Here is a 13,469-nt window from a genome sequence, read left to right on the forward strand (position 1 = left end):
TTCCCCTATAATGGAGCTGTTTTGCTCACTGGGACATATCCTGCATTTTTGAGTTGCACACATTTTAAGCATTTAACAGAGCAACCACCGCTTGCAGAGAAAGAAAACTAATTGCAATCACACATGCATTCCACATAAAATTGTTCTATTCATAAAATTTAGGATTGCAGTATTGCTTCCCTCAAATATTGTAACTCTCAATTTTTATACCAACTACGTAAAATTGATAGCATAACTCAAATAATAACAACAACAACTACAACAATATAACTAGAAATGTAGATTCCAAGTAAAAAGATACTAACAATCAATTCATTCAATCACAACATATACTCATTCACCCATTCAACAAGACAGACACATACTCTCACACCTGCCACTCTGGGCTGGGTCCCATAAAACATCAGGTTTTCTCTTTAACAGTATTCATAAGATACAAGACTCGGAGAAAGTGGAAGGCTATGTAATTTCATCACACCCTGACATATGTACTAAAGGTTGGACAGCTATAACTATCGTAACTAGTTATATTAATTTTAACATATAAACAGAAGAGTGAGTATTATTGACCTTTTATACATAAAAATATAAATGGCTAAGGCAATCGGGAACTTCTGTGTGCAAGAAAAGGTAAGTTATCTACAACCCATTTGGCAGTATTTGCAGATAGATCTAAAGTAAACTGATATATAAAGATGAAAAATAACCAGAAGGCACCGACTCATGAGCGAAGTGCCTCGTAACAAAGGTCACATTTAGATTTACACCATAAACATACCTGGCATATTCCACTGATGCACATATCCAAAGATTCAATATTGCAACGAGTACCATCTAGTACTTTTGGGGCAAGCTCCACAATCAAGTTCTTTCCCAGAGCTTGACATTTCAGGGCACACGGTGCAGTAGGATCATTATACACAGGGATCCACTCATAAAAATGCCCCTGGTATTTGACATCATTGTAGGCTGAACACTGCTGTGCTCTAAAGTCACCAACATCTGAAGGGCAGTCCTAAAAACAAACCAAAGGAAATGTTAGTTTTAGGAAAGGAATACTTTACGTTTGCAGTGAAGTTATCTGATGAATTACACAGAATCTCTTCAGGGAGGCTTGGTTCAAGAACTGATCTGCTATGACAAATATGCCATATTGTAAAGTTTTAAAGTGTGTATTAAAACAATTTATGGTGCTTAATCCATTGCTTTCAGCACAAGTAACAGAATATCACGCGTATTCCAGTAACAACATAACTGATACGAAAGGATAATTAAAAATGCTACTTTTTATGACACTATGTAGTATATTTAAAGTCTGGTTCTGTAATAAGAATTAGCTTCTAAAGGAATCTATATATTTTAAGTGACTATAATGAGATGTCTGACATTTAATATTTCTCTTTCCAATAGCTCTTTCCACTAAAGGATTTCTGACAGCTCTACACTCATTCATCAATGCATATGTCAGAGTAATGAAAGAGGTATTATTGCTATTTATACATAAAGATAAATTTATCTAATTAATTGTTCAGTATTGCTCAAACAGGGGACGAGAGCATTAGGAGGAGACAGCAGAACTTTCAGTGCTTAGTCCTTTAGTCTTAGCCTAACAAAATTTCTTCACCTCATAGAAGCAGTAAGGCTTACTTTGTTGAAATAAAATATACTTCTAATTGGTAACTACTGATTATATAGTTCCAGTTCTAATGAGACAGTTCTGTACCTCCTCCCTTACACAGCCTCAGCTGAAAGACCAAATATAAGAACTGTTTGAAATAAAATATTCTAAAATATTTTTTCTAGATAAAGCATTGCACCCAATGTTGTTAATATTAAACTACAGTGACATGAATGGAGATGGATACTGATTTATTCAAAAATAACTTTGGTAAAGTACTGGCAAAGGAGTTAGTGTGTCAGCTTCTCACTAAAGACTTCATTTGAAAGTGTGTCCAGTGTCAAACAGCCCATATGGCAGACAAAGGATACTCTTCCAAGAATTCCAACTGCATATAAGCCAGATGTGAGGCTGATTTTAACAAATTTGTTTTCATTGGATGGAAGGCAGAAACATTGTGATCTGTCAGCTGAACTCATGGAACTTATTACTAAGTATTAGTTAACAATACTAATCCTGAACACAGCTTCGGCCTTATCAGTGAACTGAACCTTCCCTGAAAAAAAGCTAACGGAATAGTAAGTGCATTACACAGTACTGGAGATACAAATACACATGAGCAAGGTTCATATTCCAGTCCAATGACCTCAACAATGTTGTCCTGACACCATCTTGCTCATATGAACCTGGATGAGTTGGCACTGCATTAGCTTAACTAGCTTTGTCAACGCCTTAGCTTTTTTTCACCATAGGAAACAGTAACCTAGAAATGTCTCTGGTTTATTTGTAGTCTGCATAAAATATCTTCTAATATTAGTATTCTCTCTACTGATCAACACCTGGGATTCTGCAGCTGAGAACCAAGCAATTCACTGAGCATTTCCAGCAACATTTTTCAACTCCGTCCAGCGCTGCACCTTACAGTGAGAATAACTCAGAATGATGCCAACACATTTTGTATTATTTTTAACCTGGGATAATTCTAGGTTGAGCCATATTTTTTTAAAACTAAAATGATGGAATAAGACAAGAGGAAATTATAGTTCCTGTAATCCTCTGAGAGTTTTACCTCCGCAAAATCCCACAAGTGAGAGCTTCTAAAAACATGAAGCAAACACTGTCAGAAACCACCCTTATTTACTGCAGTGTCACTCCCAAGAAGTTCACCAAGGTTGCACTGGTGTAAATGAGAGCAGAATTTGGTTCAAACTTATCTGTCACCTCTCATTTTCCACAATAGCGAGTCTAAAAAGCAAAGAGGACTTCAAAGTTCATATGGATACCATATGGTTCCCTTCCACTGTTGCAAACAGAGTAGCAGCTAAGGATAAATACAGTGGAAGTTAGAGTCAGGTAAAGTTAGAAGCAGTATGTCAAAGTAGTGTTATCTAGCCATGCACAGCTACATTTTCATCACAAAGAATTAAAGAGCTATCTGTAAAATAGGCAGAGTGATGGCCTTAGGCAGAGTTTTGACAAGCTGTTGTTACAATTCATTATCACTCAGTGTTGATGCAATGCCAAGACACAAACACCACAATGTCAGGATGTCAGTCTGTGGTTACTGTATGTTTCTCATTGATTCAACACAATGCAGCTCCTTCCTTCCACTCGCTTCCTGGCTGCTTGAGAGTGAGTGAATTCTCATCTCCAGGCTCTGTGTTGGTATCTTTAAACAACACAAAGTGATCCAGGCAGCTCGATTCATATGCCAGCTCCACCTGCTTCGTATTTGAGCTGCGTTCAAAAGCAGGAGCATAAAAGGAGCATCACAAAGCGATATCACAGAGAAGAAATTATCATTTGCATTATATCAGAACTTGGATGGCAACCAAGTTCAGATCCCTGTTTTCTTGGGAACAATAAATATTTGCATAAAGGAAGGAGTTTATAATCTAAACTAAGACAAATAAACAAAGGAATGTAATCAAGACAAGAACTCATAAACTTCAAGTTAATCCATCACAGTGGGTCAGAAAAATGAGAGGGAGTTTAAGAAATAGAAAGGAAAAGAGGCGGGGATGGTCTGAGAGAGCTGGGCAAGGGTGAAACATGTTTGGGAAGTGGGCGAGGCCACACTGTCAGACAATGACACATAGGCTCCAATCCTCATCTCCTCATCCTGTTTGCATGTCTTTTTGGTTTTAACCTATTTCAGACATCAATTCATTTCATCATTCCCTCTTCCCTCTCAATATTCCACTTTTTTTTTTTTTCTTGATTGTTGAATATTTTTGAGACTAATTCCAGGATTTTTGACTTCCTAATTTCAGCAACAGCTTTTGTCTTACGTTCAATCCACTGAACTATAGCCAGGCTGTTCAAATGTGCATACGCTGCATAAGGAGCTGAGGACATATCTATGAGGTTTAATACATGAAAATGTTGGCAAAATAATCACACCTAGATCTTGTAGGAGAATGAAGTGTATTTATGACATGACTTATGAACATATTATTAGATCTGAAAAAATGCTTCAGACATGACTACCATGCAAGCTAAAAATACTTATATGTATGTACATATATATATATATATTCCCATTCTTTTTGTGACAGATTAAAAGCTACTGCATTCAAGGGCTGGCTTCTTATGAAATGTATCATTTGAGTTTTGGCAGCGAGCACGCTTAGCCTTTGAAAACAAAGGTAACCTGGGAAATCTGTATCTTTGTAGGCAATGTTCATGTACAAAATATGAAGGTTGCATCAGACCTTGTGATTACTGCCAACAATTACTCCACTGAAAAAAGCACAAAAGAGAAGGCAAGAAAATTCCCAGTAAAAATGATGACACCAAAGAAAGTCTAGCCCTTTGTCTAGTTTTATTCTTTGAATCTCATTTTGTTGAAACCTAGCCAAAAGCGATGAAGTCATTGTTTTGTTTTCTTTTCGAAATTAGCTTCAGGCTCTCTGTTTTCCTAAGCAATTTTCAGGCCACTTCTTAGTAAAATCAAGATACCTGAGCTCGAAACCACCCCTGCCACGAGAGCTGTACGGTGCGTCAGCATCATCAAAACAAAACAAACAAACAAGCAGATTAGAGAGAAACTGTGCAACTGAAGGTGAAATATTATGGGACTAAAGTAGACACAGTTCAGCCAAGATTTTCTGAATAGGATAAATGAGCTGTTTAAGAAGTAGATGATGGAACAATAATCTGATGAATATGTTGAACAAGTGTGAGCATCATCTGCCTATAATAAAAGTTTATAATGGAATTAAACATGGGGAAATCTGTTACAAAATAGTGTTTTTTTCTTACTATAGAAGAGTCACTCTGGCAAATGTGTAAGTGACTTTTTGGCACACAAGAATGTGAAATTTATGGGGAAATGGCCCAAATAACTTGTTTCTATGAATAGGACCCTAAAGGATTATCTTAAACACTTCCATATAGTGCACATCATAGCATTAGAATGTAACAGTATATACAAAAATGGAAATTCAAAAAAAGGAGGGCTAAGAAAGACTGAAAATCTCTTTGAACAGCATATAATGAACAATTTATATAGTTTATTTCTCTAAAGTTTCTATAAGAAAAGCTGAGAGCTACATGCAGCTTTAGGAAATCTGTACCTGGCATCTTATTTATGATAGAAATATAAGCAGAATATACATATGCCTTAATCTCAGTACTTATTTTGTTCCTAAGACTTTGAATTAATTTCTTGATTGAAATATCACTAATATTATCCTGGAACTACGCTTGAGTTCAATGAACTTACTACTATTCTATTACAAATCCAGATGAAACCAATTTTCTGGTAAAATGACTCTTGTTCTTTTCATTAGAATGACACACATATTAAGTTGGGCTTCATTTGTACTCCCCAATATAGATGTTAGTGGTGTAATGTATCATGTAGCAAAATTACATTTGCAGACAGCTTTACATAGTGTATATATACTGGATGTCTCATGTGGTTAACAATAATGCCTACTAATGTGGAAAGAAGCTAGTATCGCCTCTTAATTTTCAAACTAAAATTTTATTCATGAAGTTAGAAGCATTCATTAGAAATAATGCTTTGGGGAAAATTATATCATTTGAAACAAAACTGTAGTAGTCCCAGGTTTACATTTGATGTAAGCTCGTGTGTCAAGGTTAAGTCAGGTCTAATACTGGGCTTGAATTCAGTGATGCCAAATTCAAAGATCGACTGTAGCAACAGTAGAATCTCATGAATATATTTTTTTCAGGAGTTCTCCATTATCTGATCCATAATCTAAGAAAAACCATTCAGAGAGATTCCGGCTGTATCTGAACTGAAATGGAAACCTGATCGCTTTCAGACATGCCCCAAAACCAGAACTGTAAAGGCAGCTTCCTGTCTGGAAATTAACATTTGAATCATCATAAATTCTAACAGACTCACATACAAGATGCTTGCCACTTATCGCTTTAAAATAAGTCCTAAAGTTAAAAACCAGGCCCCAGTGACTTCAGAAAAACTCCCTGGGAGTTCAGAAAGGATATGGTAATCATCTTAATTCTCTCTGTGCTGAAGCATAATGTGCCTTCATTTCCATCAGATTTTTACTACATAATCCTTAAAATGAACAGCATCCACAATTGCTCTTACGTATCCTAAAAGCATGTAGACTTTTGCTTACAGCAGAAAATATGCCCCAATTGATTTCATCTTTCTCCTTTTCTTTAGACTGTGTAGCCTTTTGCTGGAGGAATGAGGTATACTACTCTGACTTGTGTGTACTGTTCACAGGAAGCTGTAGTGCACAGGATCAAGCAATCAAAGGTATATTACTGTACACAATATACACAACTGGATATGTAGATAAGGAATGTACCAAATACATTTTACAGTGGCAGTTTGTTTATTGCACACATACTGGCTGGCTGCAATTTAGCTTATCACACAGCTTTAAAAGACTATGGAGGTTTTTTTGTATGTGCCATTTTGATTTATGAGCTAAGGACACTGCACACAAAGATGCTAGGCCTTTTCTTCTGAAAGGGCAAGTGACAGGGTTTGTCTTCAGAATCTGATTTTTGCATGTATTGGGCCTGATTCGTTAATCACTTCCACTAGCCTCTGCCAGTAGAAACTCAGGCAGGGAGCTGCTGTGCTGGAAAATCCACACAGCACTGAGGAGTGGAGTATTAGAGCAATTCAAGGTGCTAGCAAGCCTTGTTCTCGAGGAGGGCAAAAGTCAACTGACACACAAGAAACTGTAGGTGTGGCAAACTGAAGAGTGGGAATGGCCAATTCTCCCAGGGTATACACCAGTACAACGTATTTACTGGGAAACTTCCAGTATCAGGCCTCTTAAGAATGTCCTCCTTCACAGCTACATGCTGCTGGCAGATAAAACAAGGTTGGCAATGCCATGAGTATCACCTGTTCTTGCCTGAGTATAATTCAACCCAAGGGAACTTGCAGCCCTCACCTTTTAGGGGTATTTGCGTGAAAATTGCTACCTTGCTCCCAGACCCAGAAGCAGATCAATCAAATGCACTAGAACTAAAGACAGACACTTTCGATTTAATTACTTATGTACCTGCCCTCTTTTCTGGAATGAGATTATATGAATGTCACATTGTGCTGTAAGGTAACCCATGCAAGGGGGTGACTGCTGACAATAAACCACCCTGAATTACTGTGGTTATACAAAAGGTCAGTGGATCAGTAGTATTGCAAAGTCCTGCATGAGCTGTACACCCTGAACAAACTGCATCTGGAGTGAAAGGCAGCAGCCATTTACACACATTTAAGCACAAAACATCACTACAAATCAGTTGAGGATAAGTCATGAAGTATGGAGTATGTGACTGGTTTTCACACAATGCATCTGTATAAATGTGATTGCATCACAGCAACAGCATCTGTGTAATCACAGCTCCAGCTTTACGTTCAGTCACAGAAGTCATCAATGCCAGCGTACCTCAATATACATGCTTTTACATTTAGACATATAAAGATCTAGGCTTAAAGAAGCAGAGGGAATATAAGGAGTAATTATACAATTTAAGATAAGAAAGGAACACAGGCAGTTAACCTCTTTGCTCATGTGAAGAGTACCACTGTATCATTAATGACCACAAATGATCAGGATGCTCAGTTTAATGCTTCATCTGAAAGACAGCACCCCAGGAAAAGCACTTGCTAATTTATGATGAGAACTGATTTGTTAATCCACCAAAATGTGTAACTTTCCTAATAAAAGATATAAAACATTCTGAATCACAATTGGCCTCATAATTTCAAAAGAAAACGTCCATTTGGGAAGCCTAAATTTCAGACCTTCTGGTGTCAGGCAGACTGAAAACCTTAAAAATTGTATTAATGATGGAAAGTAAATTATGCACCATGAGGTTTTAAACAAGCAGCAGCATTTCTTGAACTTTAACACATTGCTTGAAAAAGTAAAATAGGATTAAAGACCAGACTCACATTACTACTGCAGGTTTTGTATCGAATATTTCGACCTTCACAGTTCCTGAAAAACAGAGTAAAATGGTTACACTGAATAATGGCAAAACACAACCATGCCTGTTTTACAGCTAGTTACTTGCTTGAAAATTAGACTTTTATTGCTACTGCCCTACCATAATTTGGACTCGAAATGCAAGGTTTAAATACAAAGGGGATCTGGGGATTCAACAGGTTACACTGCTGTCTCTCTTTAGCAAAGAATGTGTGGCTTTCCCTGTAAGCCTAATTTACTGCAAACCTTATGAAAAACACATTTATTTTATGAAAAAGATTTCACAAGACATCCCTAAGCCTGGTCTATGCTGACTGCAGCAAAGCTGCTTCTAACCCACAAGATGCAACCCAGAAGAAAAGAGGATCAGAGTATCTAAGCAATCCTTTAATCAAGCATCAGACTAATGAGCATTAACTTTCCCTTCTCCTATTTTGTTTAGGAAAGAATGAACAGCCTAAAACCTTTCCTTTCTTCCAAAACCCAATGCAGCTTTTGAAGAACAGCATGTACTTTTACTGCCACAGGAGCAGATTTCATGATTTTAAATGAAATTCAATTCTCATGCATTTCTGAAGTGCCCAATGCATGTGAATGCCGAAATCCAGGCAATGCAGCTCCTCAGCAGTCTGTTGTTAGTAGCTGAGATGACAGACATATAATAAAGTAATGATTATTTATTATTGTGGTCTCATAACTATGGGGGGTGGGGGTAGAGGGTGTGTTTCACACTTTTGGTTTTTTAGGGACAAAGTTTGCCAAACTTCTCAATAACTGACCGGCACTTTGCACAGGGTAAGATACTCCTCCTCTTAAAAATGGTAAAATCAAGCCCTTGAAAGAATTTAAAACATTTCAAATTATTTGACACGTAATTATAATTAGTGATATCTCCAAAATCAGTAATCGTTTTTTGGGATAATACCTTATACCAAAAAGACCCACCTTACACTAAAGAAGGCATGAATGTATGGCTGGTAATTTAAAGCCGTTGTTGAACTTTCCACTTTTTGCAGGCAAAATATTAAGAAAATTCTTTAATATGTGTGACGGATTGAAAACTACCATTTGAAAAGGAAAAGGCAATGGATGCCTGGAGCAAGAGTTCACCCAGCTCAGCTGAAGGTACAACTCTGCAAGCTTAAGGTATTACATGTCTCAAATTTCCAATCTTTTGCAAGATAGATTGCATCAGAACATGCAAGTTAAAAATGTTTATGATACACACAAATGTGAAAACTTTGTTTCACAATTGCACATTTCCTGGACATTACAACAACAATAAGACACAGGAAAAAAAAACCCTTGAAAGTACACATTTGTCAAGGTATGGAAAACACATGTTTTTCACAGGGGAACACATTAAAAATATTAATAAAACCACAGAGGAATTTATATTGCTACAATTTATTGAGCTCGTTTCAGAGTTCCTAACACTCTGGTAGAATATCACGGCTTCTTGCTGGAGCTATTGCTTTCCTCAAAGACTTTTGTGCATTTTGCACTAAAAGAAACAGGCAGTGTTTTAATCAATCATCTTTGGCTACGTATTTCACACAGTTTTCACTTCACTAGTGTGTCACACTACAAGCCTTCTTTAAGAAAAATTGAATTCCTGAGTGATTCTTCATTCAACTTTAAAAATCTCAACAAAAGAGAAATATAAGCATAAGCAGCAGTTTCAAAAATCTCAAGAATAATTCAAGCAAAGCAGGCAATCACATATGCCAGCACAGATACTTCTAAGCTGGTTGGGATCTCTTCTCACCTGACTACAGGTCTATTGCATTACACCTACTTTTAGGACTGCAGCAACAAATCCTATGTTAGTCTAGCTTTACTACTGAGGTAAACTGTCTTCACCACACATGGTGTTCTCTTCAAGTTACACTAAGGCTTATCCATGAAAACGTATGGCCATCAGGACCACTGCTCAGGAAGAGATGGCAGACAAAAAGTTTCCTAACAGAAAGCAGCATGTGTACATCTATATGTAGAGTCACTTGTTTTTCATTACAGGGAAGACATGGAGGAGCCTGCACAACGCTATGCAGGTAACTCACCATCCACTTTATATTACAGTGACAGGGACTTCTCTCAATATTTGACCACACTAAATCATTCTCATTATTTCACAAACATATTTAATAACATGCTAAAGTTCTATCGGAGTTGAAGGCTAAGATATTTATCTAACATATTACAAAAGTATATTAAAAGCAGTATTTCATAACACTTGATCTGTACACAGCCCTTCCTTCCAGAAACAAAGGCAATAATGCTTCTCTACAAACACCAGCAAAGGACAGGGAAATACATCAGAGCTGCAGAAGACTAAATACACATAAGTCTGTGGCTCACCTGCCATTTAAACACCTCCTCAGTGAGTAGGAAGCTCCCCCCCCACATGTCCGTGAGCAATCACTCCAGGCCCCCCAAGCATCCCAGGAGCCATCCTTATCTTCATCTGAGCGGGTAATTCTAGAGGTCTAAAAAAATGGAAGATAGGAGAAAAAAAAACAAACCACAAATTAATTTATTTGGTACATGATTTACTGCCTGCCATTATTAATACTACGTACATTACTTTGCTGCTTATTTAAAGTATTTTGAATTTACTTACTATTTTAGTACATAACAATTACATGGGAAAGGAAGCATTGCCTTCAGCCAAGGGACTGCTATGTCCATATACGCTGTCATCCCCAATATGCTGTGTAGGAACCACACAGTAGATCTTGAGCAGCCTGACCAGGCATCATGTTCTGGGCAGGTGCTGGGCTTCCTGAGACCCTGACCAAAGCAGTTTCATACCCAGAACTAATAAGACAACTAAAGTCTCTTTTTATCTCAAGTGTGCCTGCACTCAGGCAGTAGTACAGAAATTAAGCACATCAAACCTTTCAGAGTGCACACCCAGAACTGCAGTCAGGGAAGCAACCCAAGAATACAACTTCACTACAAAATGCGCTATTACTTTGAAAGAGATCGGAGAAAAGATTAAAGATCACTTAAAGAGTCATTTTTAGGCTAGAACAATTATACACTGATTTAAGCTTAAACTCATTTACACAGGCTTCAAAAGCATTATTACCAGACATCATAAATGTTAAAATGAAAGACTTGCGACAAAGGCCATAATTCTTCTTGACCCTTTAAAAATGTCATTTTTCGCTTGCATTGTATCCTATTCATTTCCCATAGAAAACTCCCAGAGCATTTTAGAAAATGGTTGCTTAAATACAATAGTTCAATATTAAAAAGTAATACGAATCAAAGTATTCAGTCATGTCCTTCTTTAAGAGAGTATTTTTTGGTTTCTGATTTTCTTCATGAAGAAAGCATAGGGTAATTCAATTCAGTGTTTCCCCAAGCATTTCTTCGACTTTGCTACAATTGTTCAGCAGCTGTTCCATTTACATCCTACTTTCATTCCTCTGTCTCTGCAACCTCTAAAATTTCTCTTTTGAAAAGAACATCATGCATGCATTTCCATAACAAAACTTCAAAGAATGATTCCCTGAAAGTCATCAGACGTATGATGGGCCAGTTACAAAGAAGTTAAGATGTTTTAGAACCTTATGTTACACCCAGATCGAGAGGAAAACACAGATTTCTCTAATCACCACGGTGATAGAGTCTGCACATAAAACCACCTCAAACATAATGTAGTGGCTATTATCATCATTATGAATGAAAGTCATACTGTGGATAAAAATGAGGCAGTGAGTCATATCTCAGTGACAGAGAATATTGACTGATACTTACTCTGCCCCGATACAATTGCAAATGACAGAACATTAAGAGCTTATCCAAGCTTTAATTAAAGACTATTTACAGCTATTTTTTTTATTCCCATTGACTTAAGCGGGCACCTGAGCAGACCTCCCATAAACAAAAGCAGTACATTCATGTTACCGTCTTATTTCTGACAGCACAGGAAGGCACAACTTAAGTAGTGTTTCACAATCTTTACCTCAGAAAACAAGCACACTGGAACACTGAAGGGCTACCTGTCAGCAATCATCAGGCAAAGAGGTATAAACATTACAAAATAAACTGTATCTAAGTTAACATTAAAGTCTACATAAGTGCCAAAAAAAAAAAAGTTTAAAATGCTAAAAAGATTTTCATGTGTGACTAGATCCAGATTATTCAAGAGATTAGTATTTGTCCTAATACTAAACCAGATGAACACACTTTAATCCATATTTTATTTAAGAAATAAGCTCATAAGAAGAAGATTCAGTCCTATGCTCTTCCAAAATGCCTCACGAAAGTGATTTAAAAGTGAAGGATGTGTAATTCAAATCATATAGTATAAGGGGAGACTGGCCCATTTCAATAAATGAGGTTAGGATGCATTCACACCACAGTTGCACATATAATTATTGAACAAGAAACCCAAATGGTAAATAGTTAAACTTAGCTACACTTAAGCAGAACCAAGGACTACTTAAAGACATTTTAAAGGCGTTAATAAGAGTAGGCAGATCTAGTATTGTAGCACTACTCCCTATAGTTAAGCAGCTAACAAACATCAGCAATTTCCAGTTTTCCATCCCTTCCTCAGAAAACTTGAGCTTGTAAAAAAGAACCTTTGTTAGCTATCTCCATTTGAACACTGAACTGCAGAAGTTGCTCTAAACACATCAGTGGCTTCTTAACTTGCTCCCTTAACTTTACCAATTTTACAAACATTTACTGTAAAGCTTTTAAAGTGTACTTAGGGCGATCTACCATTCCAGGAACGATAGAGCCCTACTCTGCCAAGATCCCTGAGGAATTTTCACTCTGGCATTGGGTTTACTTTACATCAGAAGCCAACTCTGCAATGTCTGACACTGAATATGGAACCAACTGCCTTCAATCTTGAACAGAAAGAGCTCAGCACTTCCCAACAAATCACTCAGCACGTGAAAATAAGTCAAGATGAACAAAAAGTCACTTCTTTCAAATTTATGAGTGCAAAATTAAAGTTTGTCCTCTGCAATCCCAAGGCAAATGATTGGGTTTTAGTATGTTGAGAAATGCTTAAACTTACGATATTTAAAAAAGCAATGCATGCCACGCTCTTTTTTTAAACTAGCTAATTTCTTTTGACAAAGCAATGACAATGCCGAAAATAATCCTAACTTCATCATTGTATTAAAACCAGCCACATGATATTAACAGACAGAATGTCATCTAAAGCCCTAAACAATGTCCAGTTGTTCACTTCCCAAATTGCTTTGATAAAAGCCATTGTTCTGAACTGTATCTAATTAAAAAGCTGTAAATACTAGGATGATCAAAGCAGAAGTTTATGCCAGCAAAGCCTTCTTCAGAATAACTGACTAATTCGGTGCCCACAGTGTTGATTTAAACTCCAGCTAGTTCAAACTGTTTGTCCCATGGGAAAG

The 13,469-nt window shown here is 37.0% G+C and overlaps 1 protein-coding gene across 1 annotated transcript in view; it reads right to left on the reverse strand.

Annotated features, from left to right (window-relative positions):
• The window catches only part of LOC104403028 (ADAMTS-like protein 3), a gene marked incomplete at its 3' end in the record, with an annotated part of 121,885 nt that overhangs the window by 31,080 nt on the left and 77,336 nt on the right, over positions 1–13,469 (reverse strand). The window contains exons 3-5 of the mRNA XM_010011064.1: positions 10,429–10,556; positions 8,034–8,079; positions 779–1,015 (exon numbers count right to left, since the gene is read on the reverse strand). Of these exons, the coding sequence (XP_010009366.1) occupies positions 779–1,015; positions 8,034–8,079; positions 10,429–10,556 (411 nt within the window). The remainder of the gene's footprint in view (positions 1–778; positions 1,016–8,033; positions 8,080–10,428; positions 10,557–13,469) is intronic.

Source organism: Nestor notabilis, unplaced genomic scaffold (assembly GCF_000696875.1).
Source record: "Nestor notabilis isolate BGI_N333 unplaced genomic scaffold, ASM69687v1 scaffold9460, whole genome shotgun sequence".
Lineage (NCBI taxonomy): Eukaryota > Metazoa > Chordata > Aves > Psittaciformes > Psittacidae > Nestor > Nestor notabilis.